The sequence below is a fragment of the Astyanax mexicanus genome, chromosome 1 (assembly GCF_023375975.1).
Source record: "Astyanax mexicanus isolate ESR-SI-001 chromosome 1, AstMex3_surface, whole genome shotgun sequence".
Classification (NCBI taxonomy): domain Eukaryota; kingdom Metazoa; phylum Chordata; class Actinopteri; order Characiformes; family Acestrorhamphidae; genus Astyanax; species Astyanax mexicanus.
This window is the reverse complement of record NC_064408.1, coordinates 121,975,096-121,996,066: the sequence shown is the minus strand read 5'-3', so window position 1 is coordinate 121,996,066 and position 20,971 is coordinate 121,975,096. Positions and strand designations below refer to the sequence as shown.

Genomic DNA, 20,971 nt, shown 5'->3' with positions numbered 1-20,971 from the left:
TGATGAATAGGTGGGGCTAAACTGCTTTATGATGAATGGATGGTTTTCACATCTAAAATATTGGGAAAGGTTGGAGCTAAACTGCTGTAAGATGAATAGGTGGGGCTAAACTGCTGTATGATGAATGGATGGTTTTAAACTGCTGTATGATGAATGGATGGTTTTAAACTTCTGTATGATGAATGGATGGTTTTAAACTTCTGTATGATGAATGGATGGTTTTAAACTGCTGTATGATAAATAGGTGGGGCTAAACTGCTGTATGGTGAATGGATGGTTTTAAACTGCTGTATCATAAATAGGTGGGGCTAAACTGCTGTATGATGAATGGATGGTTTTCACATCTAAAATATTGGGAAAGGTTGGAGCTAAACTGCTGTAAGATGAATAGGTGGGGCTAAACTGCTGTATGATGAATGGATGGTTTTAAACTGCTGTATGATGAATGGATGGTTTTAAACTTCTGTATGATGAATGTATGGTTTTAAACTGCTGTATGATAAATAGGTGGGGCTAAACTGCTGTATGATGAATGGATGGTTTTAAACTGCTGTAGGCTGAATTGGTGGGGCTAAACTGCTGTAGGCTGAATGGGTGGGGCTAAACTGCTGTATGATGAATAGGTGGGGCTAAACTGCTGTAGAAGTATTGGGTGGGGCTAAACTGCTGTATTATGAATAGGTGGGGCTAAACTGCTGTATGATGAATAGGTGGGGCTAAACTGCTGTATGATGGATAGGTGGGGCAAACTGCTGTATGATGAATGAATAGGTGGGGCTAAACTGCTGTAGGATGAATGCTGTGTTGTTTCTCACCAGGTTCAGGCATGGTCCAGGGTTCACACAGGAAAGCTTCGCTGGGTTGGGATGGTTTGCTGAGGCCGATCATGTTGGATGCAAAGAGTCGGAACTGGTAATAGTGACCCTCCAGTAGAGCAGATACCTGTAAACAGGTAAAAACATAAAGAAAAAAACACATTTACACTGTTCACACAAATGTATACAATCAAGCAAATCACGTCAATAGACCATTAAATTAAAATATATGCTCTTAAATACATGTATTTTCCATATTTTAATATATATATTTAACAACTGTACAATTACCTTTATAAAAGTATTTTCAATATACAGTATAAGTCAAAAGTTTGGACCCCCTTTTCTCATTCAATGTCTTTTCTTTCTTTTTAAGATTTTTTTACATTGTAAATTTAATATTAAAGTCTATCGTATTTTTCACACTTTAAGGCACAATTAACCAGGGCTGTGTAGAGCTGCTTACCTCAGCTGGCTAGTGCTGCTAACTGAGGTTGGCTAGCGTGCTAACCAGGGCTAGCTAGCGCTGCTAACCATGGCTGACTAGTGCTGCTAACCTTAGTTGGCTTGCTTTGCTAACCAGGGCTGGCTAGCATTGTTAACTAAGGCTGGCTAGTGCTGCTAAACATGGCTAGCGCTCACCCTTGGACAAAAAAAAGAAAATCTAAGCTATAAAAAGAAGTACTTAACTCACTTCATTATACTCTCTTTGTAGATTAACCTCTAGTGCTTGTTTGACTTATATGTATATATGTATATATATTTTAAAGAATTACAGTTTTATTTACTTAGCTGCTTCCCCCAGAGTAAACAGAGCTAAACTCTGGTAGGCTACTGTAATTAGCTGTAATTAGCTGTAATTTGATAGAAAAGTAAATGGTTTGGTAATAAAAACGCTTCTGGTCGTTTAGTTTGAACCACAAATTCAATAAAGGCAGTCTCAGACACTGGTTCTAGAAAAAGGAAACAGGGGATTCTGGTTGCAAATTTGACAAGATTTTTGGCTTTATTTTCTATAGAATGGTTGGAAATGGAACCACTGTGTCTATATTTATATGTCTCCTAATCAGTCTGAATCTCACTGTTGGGCTTCTGTATAAAAACGCTCGAGTGAAGAGCCCTGGCGCTCGGAGACGCTAATATCTAAAGGGCGTTTAAGAGCATTGATCTCTCCTCTTTATCGCTGTGTTGAGGAGCACTTATCCTGTAAAGAGCAGATCACATCTGCACACGCCTCAATCTATAGCACTCCACAGAAGCCTGGAGTAAACAAAAGCCAATTACGGATCATAAACAGCATGTAGAGGGTTTAGCTAAGAGGCTAAGATTAGCATTAAAATGCAGTACACACATAAAAGTCTGTACCACCTGTTTCATCCACAGCACCTTAATCCATTTAGAGGTGAACTTGTTTGTGTGCTTTGGGTCATTGTCCTGCTGCAGAACCCAAGTACTCCTGAGCTTGAGGTCACTAAGGAACAGATGGTCGGATATTTTCCTTCAGGATTTTCTGATAAACAGCAGAATTCCTGCTTCCATCTATTACAGCAAGTTATCCAGCAGCTCCAGATTATCACACTAATCACACTAATCACACTACCACCACCATGTTTTTAAAATATTGTTCTGGGTTGTTTTGGGACCTCCTGGATGAGTTCTTCATGCCCTTTTGGAGTAATTTCTTTAGGTCGGTAAGCCGGTCACTCCTGGGAAGGTTCACCAGTGTTCCATTTGTGTTTTCTACATTAGTGAATAATAGTGAATCACTGTGGTTCTCTGGAGTCTGACTTTATAACCTTTTCCAGACTGATAGATGATCAATGACTCAAATGATTCTTCAAATGGGGGTATAATAATAATGTGTTGTTTTTGAAATCTTTTATCTGCTTCGTGTTGTCAGACAGTTTCTATTATTAAGTGATTTTTTGATTCTACAGGTCTGGCAGTAATCAGTATCAGGCCTGGTTGTGGCTAGTAGTAAAAATAATTGTACTTTTTTTACACAGGGCCACGTTCGTTGGGATTGTTTTTTTTTCTCTTAATAAATGACAATCATTTAAAAAGTGATTTTTTAAAATATATTTACTCAGGTTATCTACAGGGGTTGGACAATGAAACTGAAACACCTGTCATTTTAGTGTGGGAGGTTTCATGGTTAAATTGCAGCAGCCTGGTGTTCAATCTTCATTAATTGCACATTGCACCAGTAAGAGCAGAGTGTGAAGGTTCAATTAGCAGGGTAAGAGCACAGTTTTGCTCTAAATATTGCAATGCACACAACATTATGGGTGACATACCAGAGTTCAAAAGAGGACAAATTGTTGGTGCACGTCTTGCTGGAGCATCTGTGACCAAGACAGCAAGTCTTTGTAATGCATCAAGAGTCACGGTATCCAGGGTAATGTCAGCATACCACCAAGAAGGACCAACCACATCCAACAGGATTAACTGTGGACGCTGTAAGAGGAAGCTGTCTGAAAGGGATGTTCGGGTGCTAACCCGGATTGTATCCAAAAAACATAAAACTCAATGTGCACCTCAACTCTCCTGTTTCCACCAGAACTGTCCGAATTAAAATTAAAATTAATTATTGTGCTCTAAAACCAGGTGTTTCAGTTTCATTGTCCAAACCCTGTATACTTTTTCACAGCACTGTATATCATATGATATAAATATGATATTATTTTAGAGCCGTATTGCACAGATCTTTTGTTAGACCAATTTACAGCCACTGGGTGGCAACAGTCCATCTGGAAGATGATTGGGAACACAGGGATGTTGCAGGAAAATGCTTTTTCTGCCAACACACACACACACACACAAAGTCAGAGACAGTGCTTAACGAGAGTGGATGGGCAGCATGCTGCCCTGACTGCCTGATGAGGGGGCGATCCCTGGCGGAAATCGTTAACATCACCTTCACAAGCTGTGACAACAGAGTGGCTGCAGTATTAAGTCATGGCAGGATCGATGTATCCTAATCAACCTGATTCACACTGAGCGGCTCTATGAGCAGCCGCCGCAAATTAAAGCCCGGAAAGTTTTTTTAGGCTCGGGATGTGTCAATATAACAGGACACGTCCGCGTCCTGCCACTCGTCCTCCCGCCAGCAGAGGGCGCCCCGAGCTCAGGACTCCCGACTGTCAGAAACCAGACGCCTCTCAGTCAAAACGCCAACAGACAAACTCCACGGGAACCATCACAACCCTCACTCTAATTACAGAGTCTCCATTAAACAAGCGGCTTTTAATTTCAGGCTTTAATTAGGCCGCTGCAGACGCTGCTTGGCTTCAGATGACAGGCATGAAGAGGCCGTTTGGAAAAAACTCAAATTAAACTGTTTTCAACCAAATTCATTCCAATATTTTCTTCTCCTGATCTGATTAAAGTACTTTATATATTTTTTCAGTAATAATAAATATTTTTCGCACTATAAGGTGCACCAGATTATACGGCACATTATGCTAAACTAGTAAGGAACAGGGGTGTCGCCATGTTTTCCTTGTAATTCTGCAAGAGGCATCGCTGGGTGGTGATTAGGGTTGCCACCTGTCCTGTAAAATACAGAACGTCTCGTAGTGGTGGAAACAGAAGAGTTGAGGTGCACATTGAATTCTGTGTGATTTGATCTGCCGTGATTTTATATTTTTTGGATACAATCCGGGTTAGCACCCGAACATCCCTTTCAGACAGCTTCCTCTTACGGTACGCGTCCACTGGCACTTAAGCCCCGACGCATCCCATTCATTTCAATGGAGAGAGCCGCCGCATGCCGCGGTGCATACTGGGTTGCGTTGCGTTGAGCGCAGCCCCCCCCTCCGGCAGGAAAGTTGAACAGATCTCAACTTTATTCAAATGAATCCGGCCGCCGCGCTGCGTCCAGCCAATCAGGGAACAGCAGGCTGCCACACCACACACAGACGAGCCTCACACACACAGAACAGGCGCCTTTTAAACACAGAAGAGAGGCTTAAAATGGCGGAATATGGATTTATACAACTATAGATCACAGTGAAGTTTACTAAAAAGGTAAAATATTAAACTTATGATTGACTACATCTGTTGCTTCATTTGAATTCAAAAACGTTACGGACACGCCCACACGCGGCGAGCCAAGAGATCCGGCACAGCGACCTGCGTTTAAGAAAAGTGCCAGTGGACACGTACCGTTACAGCGTCCACAGTTAATCCTGTTGGATGTGGTTGGTCCTTCTTGGTGGTATGCTGACATTACCCTGGATACCGTGGCTCTTGATGCATCACAAAGACTTGCTGTCTTGGTCACAGATGCTCCAGCAAGATGTGCACCAACAATTCGTCCTCTTTTGAACTCTGGTATGTCACCCATAATGTTGTGTGCATTGCAATATTTAGAGCAGAACTGTGCTCTTATTCTACTAATTGAACCTTCACACTCTGCTCTTACTGGTGCAATGTGCAATTAATGAAGATTGAACACCAGGCTGCTCCAAATTTAACCATGAAACCTCCCACACTAAAATAATGTCTCAGCTAATTCCGTCGTAAGTACTGTTAACTCATGTTCCTTTATGAAGTGTTACCAATTTTTGATATTTACATTAATTTGACCATGAATTGATCAACAATCTACCAAGCACCAGTAATTTATTTGTATTTTTTTTGCTTGTGGGTTTTTACAAGTAGGTTTCTTCTGTGAATTGTTATTTTCACCTGAGGGTTGCCAGGTATGAAACACAATAGCAGGCAAACACAGAGGGCTTCAGCTAAGGTTGGATAACTAGCAAGTGGGTTATTGAGGCAGCAAGTGTTTGAGTTAAAGTTAAAGTCATCCAGACTATTGCCAGCTAATGCAGTCATGCTACAACATGCTAACGTGAACTTCTGAACTTCAGTCTACATTTATACAGTAGATAACACTACTCATGCAGTCATAAATCAATATTTAGCATGTTTATAATACTAATTAGTAAAATTATGTGAATCATATTTAGGTACAAGTTTAAGCTCTGGCATCTCTTGATAGCAGAGCTTTAGCCAGTAGGTTTTTGTTCTGTGATTTATTTCCACACCCGGGTTGTCAGGTATGGAACAAAACAGCAGGCTTCAGCTAAGGATGGATAACTAGCAGTGTTGGGCACAGGACTTTGAAAAAGTATTTAGTTATAGTTACTAGTTACTTCTCCAAAAAAGTAACTGAGTTACTAACTGAGTTACTCCACTATAAAAGTAATTAGTTACCAGTAAAAGTAACTATTGCGTTACTTTTGTGTTACTCGCCCCCGTAGTTATATTACTCCTTACTGAAAAAAGTTACGGGGTTAGTAATGCCTTTTATTTTAACGCCATTACTCCCATCACTGGATATTGAGGCAGCAAATATTTGAGATAGGTAAAGTCATCCAGACTAGTGCTGGTTAATGCAGTAATGCTACAACCTGCTACCAGTCACAGCGGAGAGGCAGATGGACCTCATCACCAACCAGAGTGACAGAAATACATGTATATTTGGTATTTCGATGTTTAGTTTTATTGTCCACAATCTGGTAACTCACCTTATAAACCCTCTCTTTAACAGGTTTGGGGTCCACCTCCCTCCACACAGTCTGGGGTTTCTCCCGCTGGTCCAGGAAGTACCCCTTCACCGCCTCTCCACCCTGATTGGCCGGAGCTCTCCAGCCAATCACCATCTCACTGCCAGAGCAGTGGAGCAGACAGACACCAGACGGAGGAGACGGAACAACTGTAGAGGAAGAGAGCGGCAGCGTCAGTTTATATTACAGTAATATATAAGAAGAGAATCACATAGTTTATATAATGTTTTGCTAAAGTCATCGATAGCTTTATAAGATTTTTATTTTTGGACCTGGAATTCAGGCTAATTTCAGTTAACAGCTGTGCTGAGCTCATCAAGAGTTAATTACTTGAATTTCTTGTCTCTTAATAAAGTGTTTGAGAGCATCAGTTAAAGTAAAGTAGTGAAGAGGTAGAGTTACAGGTATACAGTGAATAGTGACTATTTTAATAATGTTCGAGAAGCAAGAACTACTCAACCAAGTAGAGAAAACAAAATAATAATAAAAAAAAAGGTCAGTCAATTATACTGATGAAACTGGCACTCATCAGGACTGCCCCAGGAAAGGAAAAGCAAGATACGTTAATCAGAGTTACCAGCCTTATAGAACAGAGTATTTTGGTTTGTTTAAGACTTTTAAGTTACTACATGATTCCTTATGTGTTCCTTCATAGTTTGAATGACTTTCATTTACCGTATTTTTTGCACTATAAGCTGCACTTAAAATCCTTTTATTTACCCAAAAATCATCAGTGCTCCTCATAATCTGGTGCTCCTTATGTATGAATTCTATCAGTCAGGTATTAAGGAGCAGTAAAGTCACTCTGCTGAAGTACAGAGTTATACAGGAGTTTCAGTTTAGTTCTCCAGCACCCAGACTAGAGCAGTATTAGCATTAGCCGCTAACCATGCTAAGCGCTAGCTCTTTCACCATTCAGTGGTGAGTATATCATACTGTAGCCTGCTGAAAACCCTGGCTAGCACTGCTGAAGCAGCATTAGCATTAGCGGCTATCTGTGCTAAGTGCTAGCAGTTAGCCGCTTATGCTAATGCTCAAACCTTAGTGCTTGAGAAATGTGTGAATCTAAGCTCTTTACTCACCCAAATAAACAGTTTTCAGGAGAGAAATCTGTGTAGATTAACATCCAGCACTCGTTTGACTTTAAAAGAAAGTAATTTTTTAAGAATTTCAATTTTGTTTACTTAACTTAGCTTAGCTTTACATAACTTAATTAACAACCCTCCCACCCCGCAGTGGTGAGATCTGCTGAATTAGAAGGAAAACATGGCGATACCCCTGTTCCTTACTAGTGTCTCATAATGCACTTTATAATCCGGTGCTCCTTATAAGCTAAAAAATACTGTTCTATGTAGGAAAAAAAAAATACAAAAATAAAAACACTAAATTAGAAGATGTGTCTAGTTTTTTGTGTCCACACTTGTACTGTGTAGGAGCACTTTGTAGTTCTTTAATTACAGACAAAAAAAACTAAACATAAAAGCTACTTTAACTACTAAGGGCTTTTTTCACTCTTAAAATTTAGAATTCACTGTTTTTTAATTTCTAAAACTGACTATAAAACAGCATATTTTTATAGGCTCTTCATAAATTGAATGTGTGATTTATTTTGTGAGGTAAAACCCACAGCTGAATAAAGCAGCAGGGCTGGAAACCATGCCTGCAGACTCACCGCTGACAGCAATGAAGCCATTTAGCCCACTGAGCTGTTTATCCAGGTAAGAGATGCCAGTTTAGTGCCAGTCGGCTGTTGGCTGGATCAGTAGCTGTCTGAATATCAGGAGGGAATGAGATGCTGGAGAAATTTGGTTGGAGCAAAGTATTTCTGCTGTAGAAATACAGCCTGGCCAGACATTTGTCAGTGAATATAATGGAAATCTCACAACAAGAATGGTTTGGGGCCCTATTTCAGCTATCTATAGCTTGATTTAGGGTGTCTTTGCTATCATAACGATGGGAAAAGTACACCTTGCACAACTTCAGGTGAGCTCTGACCTTGGTGGATTGCTATTTTAACGCTGCAGCTACCTGCACGTGTCCAACAAACAAACGCTTCTCAGCAGAGGAGACTTGTGTGAATCTGTTCATTCACACTGTGAAGGAGCTCCAGCAGCTCATATACAGGAACAGTAATGTTATTTTATTTAGTATTCTGTTTATTGTTGATATTAAAGTTGGGTTTGTGCACTGCTGTGTGCGGTTCGTCTGTGTTGCCAAGATAGCAATACGCTAGAAATGTACCTGAACACACCTCATTTCCAGACAACAACGGTGTACAAATAAAGAAAAAAATATTAAATGAGAAGTCCAAACTTTTTACCAATCAGCCAAAACATTGCAACTCTAACTCTAACAACTCTAAAACTCAATTCACTGATGTCATTTCACCTTACATTTTTTGTTACTTTTATTTTTTAATTTATTTCAAACATGTAACTTTTAACAGTACTGTTTTTTCCTCTTGTTTATCTATATTTTATGGAATATTTTAATATTTATTATTCAATATTTCAAATGTTTTTCTAGATTAAATGTTTAATAGATGCTTATTTTCCTCTGTTGTTTTTTTCTAACATCTAACATGATTCATCTCTTTCTATACAGTTTTAATCCCTGTCAGCTAAAGATTGATTGATTAGTTGATGAAATGACTCATTTATTCATTTACTGGTTGACTTATTCATTAATTATTTATTGATTTATTGATTTATTGATTGATTCATTGAATCATTCGTTTATTGATTTATTGATTCATTGATTTAATAATTGAATGATTTATTTATTGATTCATTCATTCATTCATTGACTGACTGAGAGAATCAGTGCTGTGTTGAAGAATCTTAAGTGTAAAACATATTCTGGTTTGCTTAATAACTTCATATTAGATTCTTCATAGTTTTGATGAACTCAATAATAATCTTCATTAATCAATTAATCTATTAATCGAGAATTAATAATCATGCTAGCTTGGCTAGCCATTCATAAAAGCTCCAGCGTGCTTCAGTCAGTTTATCATGAGCAGTGCTTTGATTTACACACTGCTTTAATCGAATGTAAATCTGTGTAATTAGTCAGAATGGTGAACGTATTACAGTGAAATCTTCATTTTTATGTAAATACCAGCTCTAATGAATTCACTGAGTAATGAAGCATGCTGTGTATTGAGTGTGTGTGTGATGCTTATGCTAACACGAGCATCATGAGGCCAGAGTCAGTAGCGTAGCTTAGCGATGAGTTAGCGAAACGGCTAACGCTCCTCGGTCCTCCACTCTGTTCTGTATTTTAATGAATCTCTGAGGGGTGGAAATGAAACGATAAATAACTCTGAATGAAGCTGAATAAAGGAAAAACAGCACTAGCTGCATGTAGAGCGTCCGCTGAGTATTTATCCAGCGATTGATTGAGAGATTCGCCGGATGGAGGGATGAAATTTCAGGCGTATCTCTGTCTGATCGAGCACGGGTGTATTTGTGAATCGTATCAGCGTGAGTGACAGTAGAAATGAGTAGCCATTAGCGTGTAGCGGCGAGGGTGCCGCATTATCCACCGGCCTATTACAGGTCACAGCTGTTCCAAACACCAGCCCGTTCCATTCCCAGAAATCAGCAGCAACAAGCCTCTCTTTATCCACCGCTGTTATAGCGGGACTGCCGGAGGAGAGGAACAGACCGTGTACAGGTACAGGTATTTCTTTTGTGCTCCTGAAAGCAAAAATTCATATCTTTATACCTAAATATCTGAGCGTTTATGAATGCATATCGTCGCTGTCCAATGAATAACACATATCCAAAACAGCAACTTTTCAGGAGAGAGAGAAAACCTTGTAAACTTTCAATGGAAGTCAATGTAAACATAGTTTATTTCAGGTCATTTTAAACAGTTTCTATTGGTCCATTTATCAAGAAATTCTGGCACAGTGTAAGGGACAGTTTGTCTGTTCAAATTATGCAGTAAACTAAAAATCCACAAAAATGGATATATAAGTGTTATTCATTGGACAGCGACAGACTGGGACCAAAAAAAGGACTTTTTTTTCCCAACAGGCTCACCAACTCTCTATATTAAATACGTATATCTATAGTATTATTTTGCCCCCTTTACAGATTTTTCTTGTTTTTGTCATTTTTATCATACTTACATTTTTAGATTATCAAACAAACTTTAAAATCAGACAAAGATAACCTGAGTAAATATAAAATGCACTTTTTAAATTATAATTTCATTTATTAAGGGGAAAAAGCTATCCAAACCAATCTAGCCCCGTGTAAAGAAGTCCCCCCCCCCCTTTAAATTAACCATTTCCCTACTAACCACAACCAGACCTGATTACTCCCAGACCTGTAGAATCAAGAAATCACTTAAATAGAACCTGTCTGACAACATGAAGCAGATAAAAGATCAAAGTCATTGATCATCTATCAGACTGGAAAAGGTTATAAAGTCATTTCTAAAGCTTTGGGACTCCAGAGAACCACACTGATTCACTATTATTATTCACTAATGGAGAAAACACAAATAGAACACTGGTGAACCTTCCCAGGAGTGACCGGCCGACCTAAAAACAACACAACCACCCGTCTCACATTTACCTACTAACATCTTGATGATCTTCAGAACTTTGGGTAAATATTCTTTGGACTGACAAGACAAAAGTGGAGCTTTTTGGAAAATTTGTGTCCCATTACATCTAGAGTAAAACTATAAAACACATAATTTCAGCAAAAGAACTAAATCATTCTGAACGTAGTAAAACATGGTGGTGGTAGTGTGACGGTCTGGGGCTGCTTTGCATCTGTTAATCACCTCAAGCTCAGGAGCACTTGGGTTCTGCAGCAGGACAATGAGCCAAAGCACACAAACACAAAGTTCACCTCTGAATGGATTAATAAAACTAAATGAAGGTTTTGGAGGAGTGATCTAGTTAAAGTCTTGAGATTGAGATGCTGTGGATGATCTTAAACAGGACGTTTATGCTGGAAAATCCTCCAATGTGTCTGAATTAAAACAATTCTGTAAAGAAGAGCGGAACTAAATTCCTCCACAGAGATGAGAAAGACTCGTTACCAGTTATCAGTAAAGCTTGATTGCAGATGAAAGCTTGATTTTTACCCCTTAATAAATTAAATTATAATTTAAAAAGTAGTTTATCTGCATAGTGTTGCTTTAGTGATGTTTTACCTTTGGCAGCTTTGATGCGAACTGGCTGGGATTCTTCAGAATAGTGGCTGTTTCCTGCTCGGCCTACAGATTTCACCCGGAAAACATAATCCTTGTTGGTATTCAGTCCATGCACTGTGAACCTAAAACACAGAGTCATATTATATGTTTACTAGAAACAAAATAAACAAACATAAACATATTAAAAGTAGAAGAAAGCATAGGGGGTGGTCTATAATGCTCTATAATTTTTATATGATCCACACACTCTTTCTGACAGACAATAATACACTACAGGACGTTTAAGGGGCTCTCTATAATGCTGTATAATGCTCTGTAATGTTTATGTGATCCACACACTCATTCTGACAGACTGTAATACACTACAGGAAGAGTAGGGGGCGCTCTATAATGCTCTATAATGTTTATATGATACACATGCTCATTCTGACATTCTGTAATACACTACAGGAAGTGTAGGGGCGCTCTCTAAAATGCTCTATAATGTTCATATGATCCACACTCTCATTCTGACACACTGTAATATAGTACATGAAGCGTAGGGGGCGCTCTATAATGCCTTTTAATGTTCATATGATCCCCACACTTATTCTGACATTCTGTAATACACTACATGAAGTGTAGGGGGCCTTCTATAATGCTCTATGATGGTCTATAACATTCATATGATCCACATGCTCATTCTGACAGACTGTAATACACTACATGAAGCGTAGGGGGCACTCTATAATGATCTATAATGATCCACACTCTCATTCTGACAGATTGTAATACACTACAGGAAGTGTAGGGGCGCTCTATAATGCTCTATAATGTTTATATGATCCACACACTCATTCTGACAGACTGTAATACACTACAGGACGCATATGGGTGCTGTATAATGTCCTATAATGCTTTATAATGTTTATATGATATACACACTCATTCTCACAGACTGTAATACACTACAGGAAGTGTAGGGGATGCTCTATAATGCTTTATAATGTTCATATGATCCACACTCTCATTTTGACATTCTGTAATACACTACAGGAAGTGTAGGGGCGCTCTTTAATGCTCTATAATGTTCATATGATCCACACACTCATTCTGACATTCTGTAATACACTACAAGTCATGTAGGGGGCGCTCTATAAAGCTCTATAATGTTCATATTATCCACACACTCATTCTGACAGACTGTAATACACTACAGGAAGTGTAGGGGTGCTCTATAATGTTCATATGATCCACACACTCATTCTGACAGACTTTAATACACTACAGGAAGCATAGAGGGCGCTTTATAATGCTTTATAATGTTCATATGATCCACACTCTCATTCTGACCGACTGTAATACACTACAGGAAGTGTAGGGGGTGCTCTATAATGCTCTATAATGTTCATATGATCCACACGCTCATTCTGACAGACTGTAATACACTACAGGAAGTTTAGGGGGCGCTCTATAATGCTCTGTAATGTTAATATGATCCACACACTCATTCTGACAGACTGTAATACACTACAGGAAGTGTAGGCGGCGCTCTATAATGCTCTAGAATGTTCATATGATCCACACGCTCATTCTGTAAGACTGTAGGGTTTGAAGAGTATCAGACCTGGTTCCGTTGACCGGTTTGTTGTTTATGGTTCTCCAATTGGAGGTTCCCACCTCGCTGCAGTACAGATAGTATCCCAGAATGCCCTCTGTGTTCTTAGGCTCTTTCCACAATAGAACAGCAGAGCTATCTGTGTCTGCAACGGCCTGAATACAGTGAGGGGCAGCAGGTACACCTACGAATAAGATACACAATAAATAATTCGTTTATGTTAAACTGGTGCCTTTGACCTGATGAGTGCCAGTTTCACCATAACGTTTTTTGCTGATCTTCAAGACTGACAAATGTTCTCTAAGTGTCTTGTGGTAAGAATACATAGAGAATTCTGACTCCACCCACCCAGTGGTTCTCCCAGTGTGATTGGCTGGCTGGGCTCAGAGGGATCGCTGATGCCGTACTTGTTGATGGATCTCACCCGGAAGCAGTAGGACTTGCCCTTCTGCAGGTCGAATGCGGCAAATCTCGTGGATTGGACTGTCATGTCCATGCTGGCAAGGTGCCAACTGTTCTTCCCGGCTATGGACTTAAAACAGGACATCACAAACAGTCACCATGCATCCCATGATAACCAATAAACAAGCACAGAAAGGAGAAATTAAACATGCATAGTGAAAAACATGGAGATTACCAAGTGGCACAACTGTCTAAGTGCTGGTTGCAAGTTCTTGGCAATACCACACACATAGAGTGGTATGAAAACCTTTGTGCACCCATGATCATTTTCATGATTGTCCTTTTATAAATCATTGCTCGTTCTATCCATCTACCTACCTACCTATATACCTATCCACCAACCCATCCATCCATCCATCTACCTACCTATATACCTATCTACCTACCCATCCATCCATCCATCCATCCATCCATCCATCCATCCAGCCATCCATCCACCCACCTATCTATCCTATCTACCTATGTACCTACCGACCTACTCATCCATCCATCCATCCATTCATCCATCCATTCACCCACCTATCCATCCTATCTACCTATGTACCTACCGACCTACTCATCCATCCATCCATTCACCCACCTATCTATCCTGTCTACCTATGTGCCTACCGACCTACTCATCCATCCATCCATCCATCCATCCATCCACCCACCTATCCACCTACCGACCTACTCATCCATGAATCCATCCATCCACCCACCTATCCATCCTATCTACCTATGTACCTACCGACCTACTCATCCATCCATCCATTCACCCACCTATCTATCCTACCTACCTATGTACCTACCGACCTACTCATCCATCCATCCATCTATCTATCTATACATCCATCCATCCAGCCATGCACCTATCCATCTACCTACCTATATACCTACCTACCTACTCATCCATCCATCCATCCATCCATCCATCCATCCATCTATCCAGCCATGCACCTATCCATCTACCTACCTATATACCTACCTACCTACTCATCCATCCATCTATCTATCCAGCCATGCACCTGTCCATCTACCTACCTATATACCTATCTACCTACCCATCCATCCATCCATCCAGCCATCCATCCACCCACCTATCTATCCTATCTACCTATGTACCTACCGACCTACTCATCAATCCATCCATTCATCCATCCATTCACCCACCTATCCATCCTATGTACCTACCGACCTACTCATCCATCCATCCATTCACCCACCTATCTATCCTGTCTACCTATGTGCCTACCGACCTACTCATCCATCCATCCATCCATCCATCCATCCATCCATCCACCCACCTATCCACCTACCGACCTACTCATCCATCCATCCATCTTTCTATCTATACATCCATCCATCCAGCCATCCAGCCATGCACCTATCCATCTACCTACCTATATACCTACCTACCTACTCATCCATCCATCCATCCATCCATCTATCCAGCCATGCACCTATCCATCTACCTACCTACCTACTCATCCATCCATCTATCTATCCAGCCATGCACCTGTCCATCTACCTACCTATATACCTATCTACCTACCCATCCATCCATCCATCCAGCCATCCATCCACCCACCTATCTATCCTATCTACCTATGTACCTACCGAACTACTCATCCATCCATCCATCCATTCATCCATCCATTCACCCACCTATCCATCCTATCTACCTATGTACCTACCGACCTACTCATCCATCCATCCATTCACCCACCTATCTATCCTGTCTACCAATGTGCCTACCGACCTACTCATCCATCCATCCATCCATCCATCCACCCACCTATCCACCTACCGACCTACTCATCCATCCATCCATCCATCCATCCACCCACCTATCCATCCTATCTACCTATGTACCTACCGACCTACTCATCCATCCATCCATTCACCCACCTATCTATCCTACCTACCTATGTACCTACCAACCTACTCATCCATCCATCCATCTATCTATCTATACATCCATCCATCCAGCCATCCAGCCATGCACCTATCCATCTACCTACCTATATACCTACCTACCTACTCATCCATCCATCCATCCATCCATCCATCCATCCATCCATCTATCCAGCCATGCACCTATCCATCTACCTACCTATATACCTGCCTACCTACTCATCCATCCATCTATCTATCCAGCCATGCACCTGTCCATCTACCTACCTATATACCTATCTACCTACCTACTCATCCATCCATCCATCCATCCATCCACCCACCTATCCACCTACCGACCTACTCATCCATCCATCCATCCATCCATCCACCCACCTATCCATCCTATCTACCTATGTACCTACCGACCTACTCATCCATCCATCCATTCACCCACCTATCTATCCTACCTACCTATGTACCTACCAACCTACTCATCCATCCATCCATCTATCTATCTATACATCCATCCATCCATCCAGCCATCCAGCCATGCACCTATCCATCTACCTACCTATATACCTACCTACCTACTCATCCATCCATCCATCCATCCATCCATCCATCCATCCATCCATCTATCCAGCCATGCACCTATCCATCTACCTACCTATATACCTGCCTACCTACTCATCCATCCATCTATCTATCCAGCCATGCACCTGTCCATCTACCTACCTATATACCTATCTACCTACCCATCCATCCATCCATCCATCCATCCATCCATCCATCCATCCATCCAGCCATCCATCCATCCACCCACCTATCTATCCTATCTACCTATGTACCTACCGACCTACTCATCCATCCATCCATCCATCCATCCATCCATCCATCCATCCATTCACCCACCTATCCATCCTATCTACCTATGTGCCTACCGACCTACTCATCCATCCATCCATCCATCCATCCATCCATCCATCCATCCACCCACCTATCCACCTACCGACCTATATACCTACCTACCTACTCATCCATCCATCCATCCATCCATCCATCTATCCAGCCATGCACCTATCCATCTACCTACCTATATACCTGCCTACCTACTCATCCATCCATCTATCTATCCAGCCATGCACCTGTCCATCTACCTACCTATATACCTATCTACCTACCCATCCATCCATCCATCCATCCATCCATCCATCCATCCATCCATCCAGCCATGCACCTATCCATCTACCTACCTATATACCTACCTACCTACTCATCCATCCATCCATCCATCCATCCATCCATCTATCCAGCCATGCACCTATCCATCTACCTACCTATATACCTACCTACCTACTCATCCATCCATCTATCTATCCAGCCATGCACCTGTCCATCTACCTACCTATATACCTATCTACCTACCCATCCATCCATCCATCCATCCATCCAGCCATCCATCCACCCACCTATCTATCCTATCTACCTATGTACCTACCGACCTACTCATCAATCCATCCATTCATCCATCCATTCACCCACCTATCCATCCTATGTACCTACCGACCTACTCATCCATCCATCCATTCACCCACCTATCTATCCTGTCTACCTATGTGCCTACCGACCTACTCATCCATCCATCCATCCATCCATCCATCCATCCATCCACCCACCTATCCACCTACCGACCTACTCATCCATCCATCCATCTTTCTATCTATACATCCATCCATCCAGCCATCCAGCCATGCACCTATCCATCTACCTACCTATATACCTACCTACCTACTCATCCATCCATCCATCCATCCATCTATCCAGCCATGCACCTATCCATCTACCTACCTATATACCTACCTACCTACTCATCCATCCATCTATCTATCCAGCCATGCACCTGTCCATCTACCTACCTATATACCTATCTACCTACCCATCCATCCATCCATCCAGCCATCCATCCACCCACCTATCTATCCTATCTACCTATGTACCTACCGACCTACTCATCCATCCATCCATCCATTCATCCATCCATTCACCCACCTATCCATCCTATCTACCTATGTACCTACCGACCTACTCATCCATCCATCCATTCACCCACCTATCTATCCTGTCTACCAATGTGCCTACCGACCTACTCATCCATCCATCCATCCATCCATCCATGCACCCACCTATCCACCTACCGACCTACTCATCCATCCATCCATCCATCCATCCACCCACCTATCCATCCTATCTACCTATGTACCTACCGACCTACTCATCCATCCATCCATTCACCCACCTATCTATCCTACCTACCTATGTACCTACCAACCTACTCATCCATCCATCCATCTATCTATCTATACATCCATCCATCCATCCAGCCATCCAGCCATGCACCTATCCATCTACCTACCTATATACCTACCTACCTACTCATCCATCCATCCATCTATCCAGCCATGCACCTATCCATCTACCTACCTATATACCTGCCTACCTACTCATCCATCCATCTATCTATCCAGCCATGCACCTGTCCATCTACCTACCTATATACCTATCTACCTACCCATCCATCCATCCATCCATCCATCCATCCACCCACCTATCCACCTACCGACCTACTCATCCATCCATCCATCCATCCATCCACCCACCTATCCATCCTATCTACCTATGTACCTACCGACCTACTCATCCATCCATCCATTCACCCACCTATCTATCCTACCTACCTATGTACCTACCAACCTACTCATCCATCCATCCATCTATCTATCTATACATCCATCCATCCATCCAGCCATCCAGCCATGCACCTATCCATCTACCTACCTATATACCTACCTACCTACTCATCCATCCATCCATCCATCCATCCATCCATCTATCCAGCCATGCACCTATCCATCTACCTACCTATATACCTGCCTACCTACTCATCCATCCATCTATCTATCCAGCCATGCACCTGTCCATCTACCTACCTATATACCTATCTACCTACCCATCCATCCATCCATCCATCCATCCATCCATCCATCCATCCATCCAGCCATCCATCCATCCACCCACCTATCTATCCTATCTACCTATGTACCTACCGACCTACTCATCCATCCATCCATCCATCCATCCATCCATCCATCCATCCATCCATCCATTCACCCACCTATCCATCCTATCTACCTATGTGCCTACCGACCTACTCATCCATCCATCCATCCATCCATCCATCCATCCATCCATCCATCCATCCATCCACCCACCTATCCACCTACCGACCTATATACCTACCTACCTACTCATCCATCCATCCATCCATCCATCCATCTATCCAGCCATGCACCTATCCATCTACCTACCTATATACCTGCCTACCTACTCATCCATCCATCTATCTATCCAGCCATGCACCTGTCCATCTACCTACCTATATACCTATCTACCTACCCATCCATCCATCCATCCATCCATCCAGCCATCCATCCATCCACCCACCTATCTATCCTATCTACCTATGTACCTACCGACCTACTCATCCATCCATCCATCCATCCATCCATCCATCCATCCATCCATTCACCCACCTATCCATCCTATCTACCTATGTGCCTACCGACCTACTCATCCATCCATCCATCCATCCATCCACCCACCTATCCACCTACCGACCTACTCATCCATCCATCCATCCATCCATCCACCCACCTATCCATCCTATCTACCTATGTACCTACCGACCTACTCATCCATCCATCCATTCACCCACCTATCTATCCTACCTACCTATGTACCTACCAACCTACTCATCCATCCATCCATCTATCTATCTATACATCCATCCATCCATCCAGCCATCCAGCCATGCACCTATCCATCTACCTACCTATATACCTACCTACCTACTCATCCATCCATCCATCTATCCAGCCATGCACCTATCCATCTACCTACCCATATACCTGCCTACCTACTCATCCATCCATCTATCTATCCAGCCATGCACCTGTCCATCTACCTACCTATATACCTATCTACCTACCCATCCATCCATCCATCCATCCATCCACCCACCTATCCACCTACCGACCTACTCATCCATCCATCCATCCATCCATCCACCCACCTATCCATCCTATCTACCTATGTACCTACCGACCTACTCATCCATCCATCCATTCACCCACCTATCTATCCTACCTACCTATGTACCTACCAACCTACTCATCCATCCATCCATCTATCTATCTATACATCCATCCATCCATCCAGCCATCCAGCCATGCACCTATCCATCTACCTACCTATATACCTACCTACCTACTCATCCATCCATCCATCCATCCATCCATCCATCTATCCAGCCATGCACCTATCCATCTACCTACCTATATACCTGCCTACCTACTCATCCATCCATCTATCTATCCAGCCATGCACCTGTCCATCTACCTACCTATATACCTATCTACCTACCCATCCATCCATCCATCCATCCATCCATCCATCCATCCATCCAGCCATCCATCCATCCACCCACCTATCTATCCTATCTACCTATGTACCTACCGACCTACTCATCCATCCATCCATCCATCCATCCATCCATCCATCCATCCATCCATCCATCCATTCACCCACCTATCCATCCTATCTACCTATGTGCCTACCGACCTACTCATCCATCCATCCATCCATCCATCCATCCATCCATCCATCCATCCATCCACCCACCTATCCACCTACCGACCTATATACCTACCTACCTACTCATCCATCCATCCATCCATCCATCCATCTATCCAGCCATGCACCTATCCATCTACCTACCTATATACCTGCCTACCTACTCATCCATCCATCTATCTATCCAGCCATGCACCTGTCCATCTACCTACCTATATACCTATCTACCTACCCATCCATCCATCCATCCATCCATCCATCCATCCAGCCATCCATCCATCCACCCACCTATCTATCCTATCTACCTATGTACCTACCGACCTACTCATCCATCCATCCATCCATCCATCCATCCATCCATCCATCCATTCACCCACCTATCCATCCTATCTACCTATGTGCCTACCGACCTACTCATCCATCCATCCATCCATCCATCCACCCACCTATCCACCTACCGACCTACTCATCCATCCATCCATCCATCCATCCACCCACCTATCCATCCTATCTACCTATGTACCTACCGACCTACTCATCCATTCCACTAATTCACCCACCTATCTATCCTACCTACCTATGTACCTACCGACCTACTCATCCATCCATCCATCTATCTATCTATACATCCATCCATCCAGCCATCCAGCCATGCACCTATCCATCTACCTACCTATATACCTACCTACCTACTCATCCATCCATCTATCTATCCAGCCATGCACTTGTCCATCTACCTACCTATATACCTACCTAGCTACGCATCCATCCATCCTTCC

At 42.2% G+C, this 20,971-nt stretch overlaps 1 protein-coding gene across 1 annotated transcript in view; it reads right to left on the bottom strand.

The window, feature by feature from the left end:
• myom3 (myomesin 3) overlaps nucleotides 1-20,971 on the bottom strand; it is a 111,906-nt gene that overhangs the window by 30,722 nt on the left and 60,213 nt on the right. The window contains exons 15-19 of the mRNA XM_022666414.2: nucleotides 13,512-13,695; nucleotides 13,173-13,347; nucleotides 11,567-11,688; nucleotides 6,350-6,537; nucleotides 816-942 (exon numbers count right to left, since the gene is read on the bottom strand). Coding sequence (XP_022522135.2) covers nucleotides 816-942; nucleotides 6,350-6,537; nucleotides 11,567-11,688; nucleotides 13,173-13,347; nucleotides 13,512-13,695 — 796 coding nt within the window. The remainder of the gene's footprint in view (nucleotides 1-815; nucleotides 943-6,349; nucleotides 6,538-11,566; nucleotides 11,689-13,172; nucleotides 13,348-13,511; nucleotides 13,696-20,971) is intronic.